This window comes from Acipenser ruthenus, unplaced genomic scaffold (genome assembly GCF_902713425.1).
Source record: "Acipenser ruthenus unplaced genomic scaffold, fAciRut3.2 maternal haplotype, whole genome shotgun sequence".
Lineage (NCBI taxonomy): Eukaryota > Metazoa > Chordata > Actinopteri > Acipenseriformes > Acipenseridae > Acipenser > Acipenser ruthenus.
The window spans coordinates 12501-32040 of NW_026708898.1; the positions used below are offsets into that span (position 1 = coordinate 12501).

The 19540-nt window shown below is 44.1% G+C and overlaps 1 protein-coding gene across 1 annotated transcript in view; it reads left to right on the forward strand.

Moving 5' to 3' along the window:
* Positions 1-19391, forward strand: part of LOC131736704 (syntaxin-1B-like) — a gene marked incomplete at its 3' end in the record, with an annotated part of 26471 nt that extends 7080 nt beyond the window's left edge. Inside the window, 6 exon segments of the mRNA XM_059021943.1 lie at positions 13498-13572; positions 14396-14495; positions 16085-16159; positions 18237-18310; positions 18944-19052; positions 19318-19391. Of these exon segments, the coding sequence (XP_058877926.1) occupies positions 13498-13572; positions 14396-14495; positions 16085-16159; positions 18237-18310; positions 18944-19052; positions 19318-19391 (507 nt within the window).
* Positions 19392-19540: the final 149 nt, after the last annotated feature.

The following is a 19540-nucleotide window of genomic DNA, read 5'->3' on the forward strand; positions in this document are numbered from 1 at the left end:
TGTGTCAGTGTGTGTGTGTGTGTTTGTGTGTGTGTGTGTGTGTGTCAGTGTGTGTGTGTGTGTGTGTCTGTGTGGGTGTGTCAGTGTGTGTGTGGGTGTGTCAGTGTGTGTGTCAGTGTGTGTGTGTGTGTGTGTCTGTGTGTGTGTGTCAGTGTGTGTGTGTGTGTGTCAGTGTGTGTGTGTCAGTGTGTGTGGGTGTGTCAGTGTGTGTGTGGGTGTGTCAGTGTGTGTGTGTGTCAGTGTGTGTGTGTCAGTGTGTGTGTGGGTGTGTCAGTGTGTGTGTGTGTCAGTGTGTGTGTGTCAGTGTGTGTGTGTTTGTCTGCACAGTCACAGTCGATGTCTGCCATCTTTGTCTGCATTTTTTTTTTTTTTTTAGCCTTCTTAAAGATTCATAACAGAAGTTCCTAATGCTCTTTTCATTGCAAAAAGAGGATTGACCGAATCAGACAGCTGTGCGGAGATGGGGGTCATGTGACTTAGCTTGTCTATTAATGGATGAACGAATCAGCTGCTCAAAACCCTGGACGAGCTCCGATGGGCGTTAGGAAATGTTTCTGCTTTCTTGTGTTCTCCTGTTCAAAACTAAAGCCACTCCACAATATGGACACTATCACTTCACTTTCCCATCCCCCTCTCTCTCTCTCTCTCTCCCTCTCTCTCTCCTCCCCCTCCTCTCTCTCTCTCTCACTCCTCCCCCTCCTCTCTCTCACACAGACTCACACACATAATTCATCCTTGAGGCCATAGCAGTCAGATGAAATGACATTAGAATACACACACACACACATACACAGACGCACACGCATACACACACACAGACACACACAGACGCACACACACTGAAGCACGCAATAAACACAGACACACACATACACACACGCCATACACACACACAAGCATGCACACACACACGCACACACAGAGACACACAGACACGCTCGCACACACACACACACACACACACACACACAGACGCATACACACACGCACACGCATACACACAGAGACACACAGACCCGCACACACACACACACACACACACACACATCTTATACCACTTCTGAAAAGTCTCCTTCCCTCGCTGACTATTTTAAACGGATTGGGCGCACGGTCCTTTTAAAGTCGTCCTTTCAAATGAGGCAATCGCTAATCTGCCTATTTGGACAATTTCCCAAGATTTCTCTCAGGGTGTCATACGCGTACGACAAATCCCGACCTCAGGAGCCAGGGGGTGTTCGGATACATTCAGCACACGGCTGTATTCATTTGACTTTCCAGTCGAAATACAGTTCAGTGAGACAGCCGAGGCCATCTTCCTTTTGTCTCGGTCTGTGTGCTTTTGGAACAGATGGCACGAGAAAAGCCAGCTGTTGCTTTTCTCTTCACCTGCAAACTATATCTGCAGAGTTTCAAAGTAAACAAAAGGTGCAGTGTATTCGTATTGTGAACTGGTTTTGAAAACGCATGCCTCGCGGTTTCACTGGTTTGCGTTGATGGTTACTTATCATCAGTTGTTTTCTATCCTGATCGAAGAGAAAAGGGGGCTCCCTCCAGTCCAGGGCAGGCTTGAGGCACGGAGACTGAACTGCTCCCTCCCTCACCCCCCTAAGAGAAAGGGGGCTCCCTCCAGTCCAGGGCAGGCTTGAGGCACGGAGACTGAACTGCTCCCTCCCTCACCCCCCTAAGAGAAAGGGGGCTCCCTCCAGTCCAGGGCAGGCTTGAGGCACGGAGACTGAACTGCTCCCTCCCTCCCTCACTCCCCTAAGAGAAAGGGTGCTCCCTCCAGTCCAGGGCAGGTTTGAGGCATGGAGACTGAACTGCTCCCTCCCTCACCCCCCTAAGAGAAAGGGGGCTCCCTCCAGTCCAGGGCAGGCTTGAGGCACGGAGACTGAACTGCTCCCTCCCTCACCCCTCTAAGAGAAAGGGGGCTCCCTCCAGTCCAGGGCAGGCTTGAGGCACGGAGACTGAACTGCTCCCTCCCTCACCCCCCTAAGAGAAAGGGGTTTCCCTCCAGTCCAGGGCAGGCTTGAGGCATGGAGACGGAACTGCTCCCTCCCTCCCTCCCTCACCCCCTAAGAGAAAGGGGTTTCCCTCCAGTCCAGGGCAGGCTTGAGGCACGGAGACTGAACTGCTCCCTCCCTCACCCCCTAAGAGAAAGGGGGCTCCCTCCAGTCCAGGGCAGGCTTGAGGCATGGAGACTGAACTGCTCCCTCCCTCCCTCCCTCCCTCACCCCCCTAAGAGAAAGGGGTTTCCCTCCAGTCCAGGGCAGGCTTGAGGCACGGAGACTGAACTGCTCCCTCCCTCACCCCCTAAGAGAAAGGGGGCTCCCTCCAGTCCAGGGCAGGCTTGAGGCACGGAGACTGAACTGCTCCCTCCCTCACCCCCCTAAGAGAAAGGGGGCTCCCTCCAGTCCAGGGCAGGCTTGAGGCACGGAGACTGAACTGCTCCCTCCCTCCCTCACTCCCCTAAGAGAAAGGGTGCTCCCTCCAGTCCAGGGCAGGTTTGAGGCATGGAGACTGAACTGCTCCCTCCCTCACCCCCCTAAGAGAAAGGGGGCTTCCTCCAGTCCAGGGCAGGCTTGAGGCATGGAGACTGAACTGCTCCCTCCCTCACCCCCCTAAGAGAAAGGGGGCTCCCTCCAGTCCAGGGCAGGCTTGAGGCACGGAGACTGAACTGCTCCCTCCCTCACCCCCCTAAGAGAAAGGGGGCTCCCTCCAGTCCAGGGCAGGCTTGAGGCACGGAGACTGAACTGCTCCCTCCCTCACCCCCCTAAGAGAAAGGGGGCTCCCTCCAGTCCAGGATAGACTTCACATTCAAGCCATGCTTAAAAAAAAACTCTGTAGATGACTCATCAGCTAATATAAGCAGCAGAGAGACTCGAGGCTGCGATGCAATGGCTTCTGCGTGGAGGTTCTCTCTTGCTGTGAAAGCATCGCGTTAGCGAGCATGCTAATTATCTGCAGTCAGGGGAGATGTATATAACATGGCTTGTCCGATTGTGATGAAGCTTGCAAAGCCGATTCATTCCAACCACTGGACCTGATAAATCTTGCGAAATTGTACATATAGGCAAATCAGCGATTGGCTCATTTTAAAACGACGGCTTTAATAGGACCACGCGCGCAATCCGTATAAAATATGAATATGAACAACAATGTTTTTTTTTAAAAAAAAAAGTTGTTTAAGACGCCTTATTAAAACACAAAGCGGTCTAACATTTTTTTACACACGAGTTCTCTATCGTTCCTCTACCGCCGACGAAGTGAGAGGGGATTGAAATTCAATCACACCCAGAGGTGTTTTCGTGCAGGAAAGGTATAGGATATCGATGAGATATCTAGAGGCGTTCATTTGCACACGGGCCCCTCCCCAAACGTTAATTTAACCCTTATTTATAAACAGCAAACATACCAAATCATGTGCTTATATCTTTAAATCATGTGTTTATATCTTTAAATCATGTGTTTATATCTTTCAACACTATTTTTTAAAATCCTAAACGAACAGGTTTAATCACTACAAGGATTCCCCAATTCTGCCATCACAGAAATTGTCTCACATAGGAAACAGTTTTATTATTATTATTATTATTATTATTATTATTATTATTATTATTATTATTATTATTATTATTATTATTATTATTATTAATATATTATTATTATTATTATTATTAATATCTTCCCTGAAGACGTGCCTCGTACCAGCCTCCAGGGGAGGGGGAGAGGGGGTAAGGATAATTAAGACCATAGCGATACTTGTTGAAATGAGGGAGGCTACAATCTGAATTAGTGGCACCGCCCTCCGGCATCTACAGTGATATCAACGTGTAACATCTCCGAATATAAATGCAAAGGATATAATCATTGTAAAGATAGGAGGCTGTGTGGTCCACCGGTTAAAGCAAAGGGCTTGCAACCAGGAGGTCCCCGGTTCAAATCCCACCTCAGCCACTGACTCACTGTGTGACCCTGAGCAAGTCACTGAACCTCCTTGTGCTCCGTCTTTGGGGTGAGACGTAGTTGCTTCCCTATGCTTTACCAGACCTCTCTGTGCTTTACAATGCACAAAAAAACACTGTATATATGGGCAGCAGTGTGGAGTAGTGGTCAGGGCTCTGGACTCTTGACCAGAGGGTCGTGGGTTCAATCCCAGGTGGGGGACACTGCTGCTGTACCCTTTACCCTTTACCTAGATTGCTCCAGTAAAAACCCAGCTGTATAAATGGGTAACTGTATGTAAAAATAATGTGATATCTTGTAACAATTGTAAGTCGCCCTGGATAAGGGCGTCTGCTAAGAAATAAATAATAATAATAATAATAATAAGTGACTCTGCAGCTGATGCATAGTTCACACACCCTAGTCCCTGTAAGTCGAATTTGCAGTAAACGCTTCGTTTTAGTTCTGCTTGATCTCTAATGGGTTGGTATTCGGTGGTCGGCGACTGCTTGAAAACGTACTTACTGGCCGGCGGTGTCGTTTTATATTATCGTTAACAAACGCAGCTGCGTCCATCCGTGCGTCTTTAAACGACAACAAGAAAAATAAAACCGCACGGGGTTCTGCGCGTGTACTACGAGGCATTCGACCTTTTACAAAAAAAAAACAAAAAAAAAACATTCTCTAAAAAGCACTTACCAGCTTCTCAGGCCATGCCAGAGTAATCCGATACTTCTGTGGTTTTATTTATTTATGTATTTATGTATTTTTTTTTTTTTTTTTGCAGTGTAAGTGCAGTGCGCGTTAACCCGATACTGGAGTGGCGTTTAATAAAAGAACTAGCAAGCGCAGAAACACAAACGCTTCGGAGCCTATTAATCCCTTGCTTTTTTTGTTTTCTCGGCTTTACAATGCTTGCCTATGCTTTACCAGACCTCTCTGTGCTTTACAATGCTTCCCTATGCTTTACCAGACCTCTCTGTGCTTTACAATGCTTCCCTATGCTTTACCAGACCTCTCTGTGCTTTACAATGCTTCCCTATGCTTTACCACACCTCTCTGTGCTTTACAATGCTTCCCTATGCTTTACCAGACCTCTCTGTGCTTTACAATGCTTCCCTATGCTTTACCAGACCTCTCTGTGCTTTGCAATGCTTCCCTATGCTTTACCAGACCTTTCTGTGCTTTACAATGCTTCCCTATGCTTTACCAGACCTCTCTGTGCTTTACAATGTTTCCCTATGCTTTACCACACCTCTCTGTGCTTTACAATGCTTCCCTATGCTTTACCAGACCTCTCTGTGCTTTACAATGCTTCCCTATGCTTTACCAGACCTTTCTGTGCTTTACAATGCTTCCCTATGCTTTACCAGACCTCTCTGTGCTTTACAATGCTTCCCTATGCTTTACCAGACCTCTCTGTGCTTTACAATGCTTCCCTATGCTTTACCAGACCTCTCTGTGTTTTACAATGCTTCCCTATGCTTTACCAGACCTCTCTGTGCTTTACAATGCTTCCCTATGCTTTACCAGACCTCTCTGTGCTTTACAATGCTTCCCTATGCTTTACCAGACCTCTCTGTGCTTTACAATGCTTCCCTATGCTTTACCAGACCTCTCTGTGCTTTACAATGCTTCCCTATGCTTTACCAGACCTCTCTGTGCTTTACAATGCTTCCCTATGCTTTACCAGACCTCTCTGTGCTTTACAATGTTTCCCTATGCTTTACCACACCTCTCTGTGCTTTACAATGCTTCCCTATGCTTTACCAGACCTCTCTGTGCTTTGCAATGCTTCCCTATGCTTTACCAGACCTTTCTGTGCTTTACAATGCTTCCCTATGCTTTACCAGACCTCTCTGTGCTTTACAATGTTTCCCTATGCTTTACCACACCTCTCTGTGCTTTACAATGCTTCCCTATGCTTTACCAGACCTCTCTGTGCTTTACAATGCTTCCCTATGCTTTACCACACCTCTCTGTGCTTTACAATGCTTCCCTGTGCTTTACCAGACCTCTCGGTGCTTTACAATGCTTCCCTATGCTTTACCAGACCTCTCTGTGCTTTACAATGCTTGCCTATGCTTTACCAGACCTCTCTGTGCTTTACAATGCTTCCCTATGCTTTACCAGACCTTTCTGTGCTTTACAATGCTTCCCTATGCTTTACCAGACCTCTCTGTGCTTTACAATGCTTCCCTATGCTTTACCAGACCTCTCTGTGCTTTACAATGCTTCCCTATGCTTTACCAGACCTCTCTGTGCTTTACAATGCTTCCCTATGCTTTACCAGACCTCTCTGTGCTTTACAATGCTTCCCTATGCTTTAGCACACCTCTCTGTGCTTTACAATGCTTCCCTATGCTTTACCACACCTCTCTGTGCTTTACAATGCTTCACTATGCTTTACCAGACCTCTCTGTGCTTTACAATGCTTCACTATGCTTTAGCACACCTCTCTGTGCTTTACAATGCACACAAAAAACCTTGTATATCTCAACACGAGTAACAATTTAAGCACAATCGTTTATAATTAATTACGGCTGCCTTTTTTTTAAAACAGACTTGCCTTACACTGGGGACGAACTCTCGCGCGATTCTGTTGCCTTCCGAGACACGGGAGAGCTGCTCGTATGAACCCCCCCTCGCGCATGACTACTTCTTCAGCGTGCGTGCTTATTACAAGACACGCGGGACACCGTGAGACGCAGTGGTGGTGATGTCATAGTAGCAAAATTATCTTTACCGGCAATGCAGACCAAACGGCGATGCAATAAGAGACGCAACGGTAGCACAAGTATAGGGCAGCTGCAATGGGGTGAGGCTGGTAGAATGGGACCACAGTGCGCTGACTATACCCTAAATGATCTTCAATGGCAATGCAGACAGACAGTGGAGCTACAATGGCAATAATGGTTCTGTATTACACTGAGGGGCAATGGTAGCACAAGTATAGGGCAGCTGCAATGGGGTGAGGCTGGTAGAATGGGACCACAGCGTGCTGACTATACCCTAAATGATCACAGACAGTGGAGCTATATTTGTGTGTAAGGAGACACACACACACACACACACACACACGCACGCACGCACGCACACACACACACACACACACACACATTAATAACGAACTGTCTATGCAATTACGATACAATAAATCTCTTATATTTTCAGCTTGACAGATATGTATATAAAACTTTATAAAAGATTAAAATAAAGCAATAAAACCAGCTCGTTTTTGTAAGCTAGATTTACAATTGGAAGCGTTTTCAAATCGCGCGAGAGGACAGCAGTCAGACACGCGCATCACTGCATGCATGCAATTTTAATTGTGAACGAATGCGTAGTATTTCTCAATTATTTCCAATATTGCATGCCGTGTTTATTATTATTATTATTATTATTATTATTATTATTATTATTATTATTATTATTATTATATAGTTTACTGTATCTGTATCGAAAACCCCTCGTGCTTCTATTGAAAATCCATTTAAAAAAAATGAAAAGCTCTGAGATGCAATATCTCCTATATCGCAACTTTGGCACGAATTATACTGTGTTAACAAATACGCTTTCCTTCCGTAAACAGTGTACTGTGCGTCTCTTTGTATAACGGCCTGTATCCTGTGTTTAATTGTTGTTTTTTCCTGGTTCTGTTGAATGCCACTGCTTGCATGTCGCTGTGTGTTGAATAGCTTTTGCATGTGAAATATTAAAACGGCTGCGTGCGTGTTTGTGCACAATGTAACACTTCCACGGCACGTGTTATTGGGTTCGTGTTGAACCAGTTATTGTTTCCAGTCGAATAAGACTCTGAAGGTACATATAGGATAGCTCTATGGTTTGGCATCACCCTCCATTGATAGTAATGATATGGCGCGTTGTTTAGCATCACCCTCGATATAGAATGAACTCATTTTGCTTCATAAAGTCCAATAAAACCTGCTGAATAATGTTATATTAATATATTGAATTACACTCCGCCGGTTTGTGGTTTTCCCCAGATACTCAACGACAAAAGTGTGTTTTTTTTTACAGAACACTCGCACGCACGCACGTACGCACGCACACGCAATATCTTGTCTTTAACCCAGGATTTACAGCTCACAGGAGTGTAGAAATTAGTAAACTACGTGTCCCTGATATCAGAAGTGGGTAAATGCTAGATTGGTTCAAATCCCACCTCAGGGAGGTCCCCGGTTCAAATCCCACCTCAGCCACTGACTCATTGTGTGACCCTGAGCAAGTCACTTCACCTCCTTGTGCTCCGTCTTTCGGGTGAGACATTGTAAGTGACTCTGCAGTTGATGCATAGTTCACACACCCTAGTCTCTGTAAGTCGCCTTGGATAAAGGCGTCTCATAAATAAACAAATAATAATAATAATTGCCCCATTTTTTTTTTAAAAAAAGTGGGAACTAGCGCATGTTATACCCACGCTTGTGGTACAAAACACGTGCCCATAGGTTCCACGCGTCACGTTTGTTAAAGAGGGCTGGTGTGTGCCGGTTTGAAAGACACGCATTTATATAAACGAATATATATAATGAAAATAAGGCGTCAAAACCCGACAACAATAAAACGGTTTTCATTGTTATTAGCTACTAAAAAAAAGCTGCAGATTTCAAGATACTTTTACAGTTAACTAAAAAAAACTGATTAAGAGCTGAAAACAATTAAGAAGGCATAATTAAGCTTATTGTTAGTTCAATTAAGGGTCTAGTTCAGTAACTGAGAGCCCAGTTGAAATGCAAACTAGCAGATAATTGTTGTCCGTGCAAGCTGTTAAGGTCAACAGGGGAGCCTTGTGTTGGCTCAATCACTCACAGCTCCAGGAGCCAATCAGAGGACAGAATTCCGGCCCCGTTGTTGTGTTGGAACGCTCCGATTGGCTGTGGACCTGGCACTGGGCGTCGCCAGAGGGCTGTGTGGATTCTGATTGGCTGGCCGTTCTCTTCTATTCTTATTAGGTCATGTTTTTTTTGGTCATCTAGTTTTTAGTGCTGAGTATAAAATAATTTTTTTTTAAAAAAATTCAGATGCTGCAAGCTAGCAGGATTTCAGTGAAAAAAAAGAGATACATCGTGGTATATTTTAACATATATATTCTGATTCTAAGATTTTTTACATTATAGGTGTGTTTTTCAACCCCTGCCAAATTGCATTTAAAAAAAAATATATATATTATTGTTATTAAACTCAAATTCCACTGACCCACCTGTTTCATCAAATCATCTCCTATTAAAAAAATAAAGACACCTTTTGGGAAGCATTGTAAAGCACAGAGAGGTGTGGTAAAGCATAGGGAAGCATTGTAAAGCACAGAGAGGTCTGGTAAAGCATAGGGAAGCATTGTAAAGCACAGAGAGGTCTGGTAAAGCATAGGGAAGCATTGTAAAGCACAGAGAGGTCTGGTAAAGCATAGGGAAGCATTGTAAAGCACAGAGAGGTCTGGTAAAGCATAGGGAAGCATTGTAAAGCACAGAGAGATCTGGTAAAGCATAGGGAAGCATTGTAAAGCACAGAGAGGTCTGGTAAAGCATAGGGAAGCATTGTAAAGCACAGAGAGGTCTGGTAAAGCATAGGGAAGCATTGTAAAGCACAGAGAGGTCTGGTAAAGCATAGGGAAGCATTGTAAAGCACAGAGAGGTCTGGTAAAGCATAGGGAAGCATTGTAAAGCACAGAGAGGTCTGGTCAAGCATAGGGAAGCATTGTAAAGCACAGAGAGGTTTGGTAAAGCATAGGGAAGCATTGTAAAGCACAGAGAGGTCTGGTAAAGCATAGGGAAGCATTGTAAAGCACAGAGAGGTCTGGTAAAGCATAGGGAAGCATTGTAAAGCACAGAGAGGTCTGGTAAAGCATAGGGAAGCATTGTAAAGCACAGAGAGGTCTGGTAAAGCATAGGGAAGCATTGTAAAGCACCGAGAGGTCTGGTAAAGCACAGGGAAGCATTGTAAAGCACAGAGAGGTGTGGTAAAGCATAGGGAAGCATTGTAAAGCACAGAGAGGTCTGGTAAAGCATAGGGAAGCATTGTAAAGCACAGAGAGGTCTGGTAAAGCATAGGGAAGCATTGTAAAGCACAGAGAGGTCTGGTAAAGCATAGGGAAGCATTGTAAAGCACAGAGAGGTCTGGTAAAGCATAGGGAAGCATTGTAAAGCACAGAGAGGTCTGGTCAAGCATAGGGAAGCATTGTAAAGCACAGAGAGGTTTGGTAAAGCATAGGGAAGCATTGTAAAGCACAGAGAGGTCTGGTAAAGCATAGGGAAGCATTGTAAAGCACAGAGAGGTCTGGTAAAGCATAGGGGAGCATTGTAAAGCACAGAGAGGTCTGGTAAAGCATAGGGAAGCATTGTAAAGCACAGAGAGGTCTGGTAAAGCATAGGGAAGCATTGTAAAGCACCGAGAGGTCTGGTAAAGCACAGGGAAGCATTGTAAAGCACAGAGAGGTGTGGTAAAGCATAGGGAAGCATTGTAAAGCACAGAGAGGTCTGGTAAAGCATAGGGAAGCATTGTAAAGCACAGAGAGGTCTGGTAAAGCATAGGGAAGCATTGTAAAGCACAGAGAGGTCTGGTAAAGCATAGGGAAGCATTGTAAAGCACAGAGAGGTCTGGTAAAGCATAGGGAAGCATTGTAAAGCACAGAGAGGTCTGGTAAAGCATAGGGAAGCATTGTAAAGCACAGAGAGATCTGGTAAAGCATAGGGAAGCATTGTAAAGCACAGAGAGGTCTGGTAAAGCATAGGGAAGCATTGTAAAGCACAGAGAGGTCTGGTAAAGCATAGGGGAGCATTGTAAAGCACAGAGAGGTCTGGTAAAGCATAGGGAAGCATTGTAAAGCACAGAGAGGTCTGGTAAAGCATAGGGAAGCATTGTAAAGCACCGAGAGGTCTGGTAAAGCACAGGGAAGCATTGTAAAGCACAGAGAGGTGTGGTAAAGCATAGGGAAGCATTGTAAAGCACAGAGAGGTCTGGTAAAGCATAGGGAAGCATTGTAAAGCACAGAGAGGTCTGGTAAAGCATAGGGAAGCATTGTAAAGCACAGAGAGGTCTGGTAAAGCATAGGGAAGCATTGTAAAGCACAGAGAGGTCTGGTAAAGCATAGGGAAGCATTGTAAAGCACAGAGAGATCTGGTAAAGCATAGGGAAGCATTGTAAAGCACAGAGAGGTCTGGTAAAGCATAGGGAAGCATTGTAAAGCACAGAGAGGTCTGGTAAAGCATAGGGAAGCATTGTAAAGCATATTAAAAAAAAAACATGGCAGTAATATTTTCTAAGGGACAAGTTTGTGTAAGCAACAGACAGTTTCGTTTATTCTGTCTAATTAATGATTAATATATTCTACGTGATTTAATAATACAGCTCCTAATAACCCTGTTCCTGTCCCACAATAACAGCAGAACTAAGTGTAATAAAGCACGTGACAGGGGATTGGGTGTCTGTGTCTGTCTCCGAGTCACATGACGTCGGCGCCGGGAGACAGGGGTGCAAATCGTTTTGAAAATTGGTGCTAAACTGACACCAGAGGTTCTCCCCGCTGCAGTTGAATTATTTAGTTTCGTGATAAAACGGTATTAGACACAACGAGTAGCCGGAAGTTCAAAATATGTTTTTTTTTTTTTTTTTTGTTTTTTTAATTAACCAAATATTTTTAACGTTTGCGGTCAAATGAGGATGCTTACGAACGCGAAACATTATTTTACAATGTCTGAAAACCGTAAAACGCATTTTGGGTTAACTACTGTTTTATTTTGATCAATTTTAATTGATAATTGGGTGAAAGGGCGCTAACCCCACCCAGCACCCCAGCCCCACCCCTCCCCCGACACGAACCTTATCTCGTGTCTATGACGACGAGTGTGGGCGGGTCCTGCGAGTAATCCAGACCCAATGAGAAACTATCATTATCAATCAAGCAATCAATCAGTCTTTATTTTATATAGCGCCTTTCACAGTGGACCACAAAGCGCTTCACAAGATAGTGAGGAACAATGCAAATACATTAAATACAGTGAAATACAGGGCATGGTACATGAAATACAAACGGTAAACATGCAGATACATTAAATCCAGGCATATTACAATACAAATACATTAACTACAGGCATATTCCATCAAATACTAGGAGGATGTGAATTCTAAACACTGTGAATCATACGAAGAAGATGAAAAACCGAAATAGTAATTTAGACAACAGCTAATAACAGATATCAGGCTTGAAGATTGCTGTGGTTGCTAAGCAATTAAAAAAAAAAGTCCGCCAGAATTTAATTTTGCTGGCCCAGGAATCTAGCGCCCCCTGGTGGTGCTGAAGCAGAGATGACTTTGTTCAGGGTATGATAATGACACACGCAGGAAACAGAGTGTGGGAAAGACGAGACTGTAAATGCTAAAACCTAAAAAAAAAAAACAACACTAAAACGAAACAAATCTAAATGAACCCTGACCCTCACCCCACCCCCAAAGCTAACCCTAATCCCTAAATCCGAACCCCCTTACCCCAAACCCCAACTCTCCCTCTAACCTTTATAATCCCCTAGTCCCGCTGTAAAGAGATTTCTTTGTTACCATTATTTGTGTCAGGACTGTATATGCCCAAAGCACATGACCAGATTCCATGGGCTGAGAATTCTTTGATGCTGACAAATGAAAAAGCGATCTCTGTATAAATTGCAGTAATCTGTGAGCACAAGTAGGTGAAGTGACTCGCTCAGGGTCACGCGCAGTGAGTCAGCCAGTGGCAGAGGTGGGATTTGAACCCGTGACCCTTCTGGTTACAAGCCCTGGACTTTAACCACTGGTCCGCACTGCCTCGAATGATCTGTTGAAGTATAATTTATTAATGAGAGACGAGTCTGGATGCTTGGACAGTCAGAGAATTGTCAAATACTGTAACCTGTGTTATGAAAGAAAGAAAGAAAAAGAAAGAAAGAGAGAAAGAAAGAAAGAAAGAAAGAAAGAAAGAAAGAAAGAGGGAAAGTGCTGGGCTGCAGTGTGGAAGGCACGGGGTTTGAGGAGCTCAGTGGTTAGATAAAGAAAGCGCTGGGCTGCAGTGTGGAAGGCAGCGGGTTTGAGGAGCTCAGTGGTTAGATAAAGAAAGCGCTGGGCTGCAGTGTGGAAGGCAGCGGGTTTGAGGAGCTCAGTGGTTAGATAAAGAAAGCGCTGGGCTGCAGTGTGGAAGGCAGCGGGTTTGAGGAGCTCAGTGGTTAGATAAAGAAAGCGCTGGGCTGCAGTGTGGAAGGCAGCGGGTTTGAGGAGCTCAGTGGTTAGATAAAGAAAGCGCTGGGCTGCAGTGTGGAAGGCAGCGGGTTTGAGGAGCTCAGTGGTTAGAGAAAGAAAGCGCTGGGCTGCAGTGTGGAAGGCAGCGGGTTTGAGGAGCTCAGTGGTTAGATAAAGAAAGCGCTGGGCTGCAGTGTGGAAGGCAGCGGGTTTGAGGAGCTCAGTGGTTAGAGAAAGGAAGGTTTTGTGATGTTTCTGTGTTCATGTGAGAGAGCAGCTCTCCTAAGGGTCGGATCAGAGCTTTGCTGAGTGACGTCTCTGTTCTCCTTTCAGGCGAAAGACAGCGATGACGATGAGGAAGTGGTCCACGTGGACCGAGATCATTTTATGGACGAATTCTTTGAACAGGTAAGATAAGATTTCTGACACATACAGGCTGGCGAACATGTAACGTTTTACTGTAATCTGATTACATTTTTCAGCAATTTATAATTGCAATGTTTTGTTTTATCGGACATCCAGATATATTAACTGATAATGAGTTGTGATTATCTGGAATAAATATAAACCGATGTTTAATTTTAAAATTAGTATTGTGTTAAATTATATACTGTTATTGTAACGCCTTCAGAGTTGGTAAGAAGTCAGAGACTTGAAGAAAAGAAAACGTCCAGAATTACACGGACAGCGCGAGAAACTAAAGCTCTGAAATAAATTTCGTCAGACACCAAAAATTTCAGCCAAACAAGATGCACAAAAAATAGTGAAATATATCTATATATCTCAGAACTACATTTCCCATCATCCTCTTGCTCACTGGTAAATCCATCTCAGTTACATAGGTGAGCAGGAGGATGATGGGAAATGTAGTTCTAAGAGGTCCATGCGGGTACATGGGAAGCCATCTTGAGGCAGGGAATGCAATTTAAGAGTTTAGAAAAAGTGGTCAAAATGCACAAAAATGAAATAAAAATTCAAACAATACACACACCTTAGGTAAACAGTTGTTGCAACACATGGGAACATGCAACACAGTAAAATTTTAGTGTTGTTGTAACTGTTAGTATTAATTTGTAACTTGCTCAGGGTCACACACACACACACACACACACACACACACACACACACACACACACACACAGGGAGTCAGTGGCTGTGCTGGGATTGGACTGGGAATCTCCAGATAAAACCCCTGCTTTCTGTAACCACAGCTCTGTGTTTTCTGTTTCAGGTGGAGGAGATTCGAGGATGCATAGAGAAACTCTGTGAAGATGTGGAACAGGTGAAAAAACAGCACAGTGCTATCCTCGCAGCTCCCAACCCAGACGAGAGTAAGTGACATGGGACCGAGTTTCCAAAGCTCTATTATTATTATTATTATTATTATTATTATTATTATTATTATTATTATTATTATTATTATTATTTTGATACTATTCGTTTTATAAATACCGCGTTCCTGTTTTGTGTTTTTATTTCGTTGTCGTTTTTTCCAGATTCCTTGTGGCGTTTTTTCGAAGTTCGTTTTGAAGTTTTCAGTTCTGTTTTCTGTTTAATTTCTTTTTTTTTTTTTCGCGTTGTCAGGCCTGCAACCAGAAGACTTTGTATTCTTCCAATTGTGAGTTAAATGTCAGGCTTTGACGCTAGTTGCTAGTTTGACTTCAGAACTAGTTAACTAGCCTCTGCCTGTGTGTGTGCGTGCGTGCGTGTGCGCGTGCGTGCGTGCGCGTGTGCATGTTGGATAGTAACTCCTAAAAAAAACGATGTTGTGTTGACTTTCACCCCATGTGGAGTTTTGCCTGACTGGAGTTAGAAATAGTCAATAAAAATATAGTGAGAGTCAATGATTAGTCCCCACAAATATAGGAATGCAAACGTGTGTGTGTGTGTCATGCTGTGATGCGATCAGGAACCTACCTTTGTAATCAATTCAGTTTTTCAGAAGTCTTCATATTTACCAGGATATTCCCCTTGAAATTACCACAATACCGCCACAAATTGTGACAAGAGCAAATGATTGAAGTCTAGGGGTGGGGTTTGTGTTGTCCGTGTCTCCTCACTCAGACCGTTCGCTTACTTATCGCTGAATAGAACGCTGTCTCCACTTTTACAAATATGCTAAGGATTTTTAAGACATCACACAAGCAGAAAGTTCCCTCGAAACCTTCTCCTTTTTCTAGATAAGCGAGTTTGTTGCCGGATAACGTCACTCAGACTATTTGCTCATTAAATATTTGGATATCCTAGACACACTGGGGGCTGATCAAGCTGGTAGTAAAACCTGGAATGGGTGACGCTGCTGTGCAATAGGAGTCTGATTCCCATCCCTGTAATAATAATGCTGGTTATCATCACAGGGATGGGAATCAGACTCCCGCTGCACAGCAGTGTGATCCAGTCCTGGTTTCACTAGGAGTTTAATAATCAGACACACCTGAGCTTGTTAGCTAGACACACTGGGGGCTGATCAAGCTGGTAGTAAAACCTGGAATGGGTGACACTGCTGTGCAATAGGAGTCTGATTCCCATCCCATATATAATTTATTTATTTATTTATTTATTTAATTATGTCTCAATCCTAAAATTCTAGGTGATGCAAAACTTTTGGCCAGAGCTGCACATCTAAGAATAGGCATCTCATTGTTATCATCCACTGTTATTTTGTTGTGGAAGTAGAGAAGTGATGTCTCTTAGCTCCTTTCCCACATTATCTTAACGAAGCGAAGGTCACACAAGACCACTTGACCATTAAGGCTACTTTGCCACAGCACACACGCTGTGATTGGCCGGGGGGGGGGGGGGGGGGGGGGGGAGGGGGGGTCTGACAGTAGGCGGGGCTAATCGCTCAGGCTGTGAAACCTTATTTTGTGTTTTTTATTTATTAATTTTTCCCCCCTCTCTCTTCTCTCCCGCCTTAAAGAAACCAAACAAGAACTGGAGGATCTAACTGCAGACATCAAGAAGACTGCAAATAAAGTGAGGTCTAAATTAAAAGGTACGTTCCTCTGAGCCCTCCTTCCACACTCAAGTGATACTAACATCCATCCATCTATCAATCAGTCAATCAACCAATCCATCCATCCATCAACCAATCCTTCCATCCACCACCCAATCCATCCATTATTATTATTATTTGTTTATTTAGCAGACGCCTTTATCCAAGGCGACTTACAGAGACTAGGGTGTGTGAGCTATGCATCAGCTGCAGAGTCACTTACAATTACGTCTCACCCGAAAGACGGAGCACAAGGAGGTGAAGTGACTTGCTCAGGGTCACACAATGGGTCAGTGGCTGAGGTGGGATTTGAACTGGGGACCTCCTGGTTACAAGCCCTTTTCTTTAACCACTGGACAACACAGCCTCAGTGGATGGATGGATGGTCCATCCATCCATCCACCAACCAATCCATCCATCCATCAATCACTCAATCACTCAATCACTCAACCAATCCATCCATCCACCAACCAATCCATCCATCCATCAATCACTCAATCACTCAACCAATCCATCCATCCACCAACCAATCCATCCATCCATCAATCACTCAATCACTCAATCACTCAACCAATCCATCCATCAACCAACCAATCCATCCATCCATCCATCCATCAATCACTCAATCACTCAACCAATCCATCCATCCACCAACCAATCCATCCATCCATCAATCACTCAATCACTCAATCACTCAACCAATCCATCCATCCACCAACCAATCCATCCATCCATCCATCCATCAATCACTCAATCACTCAACCAATCCATCCATCCACCAACCAATCCATCCATCCATCAATCACTCAATCACTCAATCACTCAACCAATCCATCCATCCACCAACCAATCCATCCATCCATCAATCACTCAACCAATCCATCCACCCATCAATCATTCAATCACTCAATCACTCAATCCATCCATCCATCAATCAATCACTCAATCACTCAATCACTCAACCAATCCATCCATCCACCAACCAATCCATCCACCCATCAATCATTCAATCACTCAATCACTCAATCCATCCATCCATCAATCAATCACTCAATCACTCAATCACTCAACCAATCCATCCATCCACCAACCAATCCATCCATCCATCAATCACTCAATCACTCAACCAATCCATCCATCCACCAACCAATCCATCCATCCATCAATCACTCAATCACCCACTCAATCACTCAACCAATCCATCCATCCACCAACCAATCCATCCACCCATCAATCACTCAACCAATCCATCCACCCATCAATCATTCAATCACTCAATCACTCAATCCATCCATCCATCAATCAATCACTCAATCACTCAATCACTCAACCAATCCATCCATCCACCAACCAATCCATCCATCAATCACTCAATCACTCAATCACTCAACCAATCCATCCATCCACCAACCAATCCATCCACCCATCAATCATTCAATCACTCAATCCATCCATCCATCAATCACTCAATCACCCACTCAATCACTCAACCAATCCATCCATCCACCAACCAATCCATCCATCAATCACTCAATCCATCCTTCCACCCATCCATCCATTAACTACAGGCATATTCCATTAAATACAAGGCTAGGATGTGAATTCTAAACACTGTGGATGCGTGTGTCACACAGAATCATACGAAGAAGATGAAAAACCTGAAAAAGCAGTTTAGACAGCAGCTAATAACAGATATCAGGCTTGAAGAGCATTGAAAGCAAGAGAGAACAGGCGGGTCTTGAGAGTTGATTTGAAGCGAGCGACTGTGGGAGCTGCAGGCGCTGAAGATGGGAGAGAGTCCCATAGAGTCGGGGCCATATATATATATATATAATTTAAGGGTTAAATTCGATCCGGCCCAGTTTCAGCCCATCAAAGGTTTTTGGGGGGTAGGATTGAACCCCGTTTCACTCGAAAATGAAAACGGACAGGTATTGATACGAGCGATCATTAGTGGTGTGTCGCTGTGAGGGTCGTTGCAAGACGCAACGCGATAAACGTGACAGCTTTAATAATAATAATAATAATAATAATAATAATAATAATAATAATAATAATAATAATATTTCCATTCCAGCGATTGAACAGAGTATCGAACAGGAAGAAGGGTTAAACAGATCTTCTGCAGATTTACGAATTCGGAAGACGCAGGTGAGCCTTCATTCATAATCACACACTTATCTCAATATCACTGATACATGATGAGCTTTACAGCTCTAGACAAATGAATGAACTCCCTCAGCTTCATAGAGTCCAATGAAAGCTGCTGAATAATGTTACCTTGTTAACATATTGAATTCCACCCCCTCTATATAGAATGAACTCCCTCAGCTTCATAGAGTCCAATGAAAGCTGCTGAATAATGTTCCCTTGTTAACATATTGAATTCCACACCCTCTATATAGAATGAACTCCCTCAGCTTCATAGAGTCCAATGAAAGCTGCTGAATAATGTTCCCTTGTTAACATATTGAATTCCACACCCTCTATATAGAATGAACTCCCTCAGCTTCATAGAGTCCAATGAAAGCTGCTGAATAATGTTCCCTTGTTATCATATTGAATTCCACCCCCTCTATATAGAATGAACTCCCTCAGCTTCATAGAGTCCAATGAAAGCTGCTGAATAATGTTCCCTTGTTAACATATTGAATTACACGCCGCTGCTTTGGGGTTTTCCCCGATACTTAACGGAAAAAAATGTGACATTTTGCATCTCTCTCTCTCTCTCTCTCTCTCTCTCTCTCTCTCTCTCTCTCTCTCTCTCTCTCTCTCTCTCATTAGCACTCCACTCTGTCTCGCAAGTTTGTGGAAGTCATGACTGAATACAACACCACACAGTCCAAGTACCGGGACCGTTGCAAGGACAGGATCCAGAGACAGCTAGAGATCAGTAAGTCTGTGGAAGGGGGGAGTTTGGGTTCTAGCACCCCCACACCTCCGAGAGGAGTATTGCTGCAGAACACAGACTCACACGGCCGTAGTTCTCACAGTGTAGTGTCACGAACCCTATCCCTAGGTCGATAATGTGAAAACAAACAAACAAACAAATGTATAGACTTTACTTACTCGCAGTGCTATGCCTGAATAATGCCTGTTGGCCTATTATGGTCATGTGATCGCCTTCCAAGGGCCTCATTGGTCGATTTGTTTTGCAGCCGGGAGGACAACCACCAATGAAGAGTTAGAAGACATGCTGGAAAGTGGCAAGCTCGCTATCTTCACTGATGATGTAAGTAACCTCTCCCTCACCACCCCCCCAAGAGGAAGGGGGGCTCCCTCCAGTTCAGGGCAGGCTTGAGGCAAGGAGACTGAACTGCTCCCTCCCTCCCTCCCCCCCCAAGAGAAGGGGTGCTCCAAAGAGCTTTAGTACTGCCAATC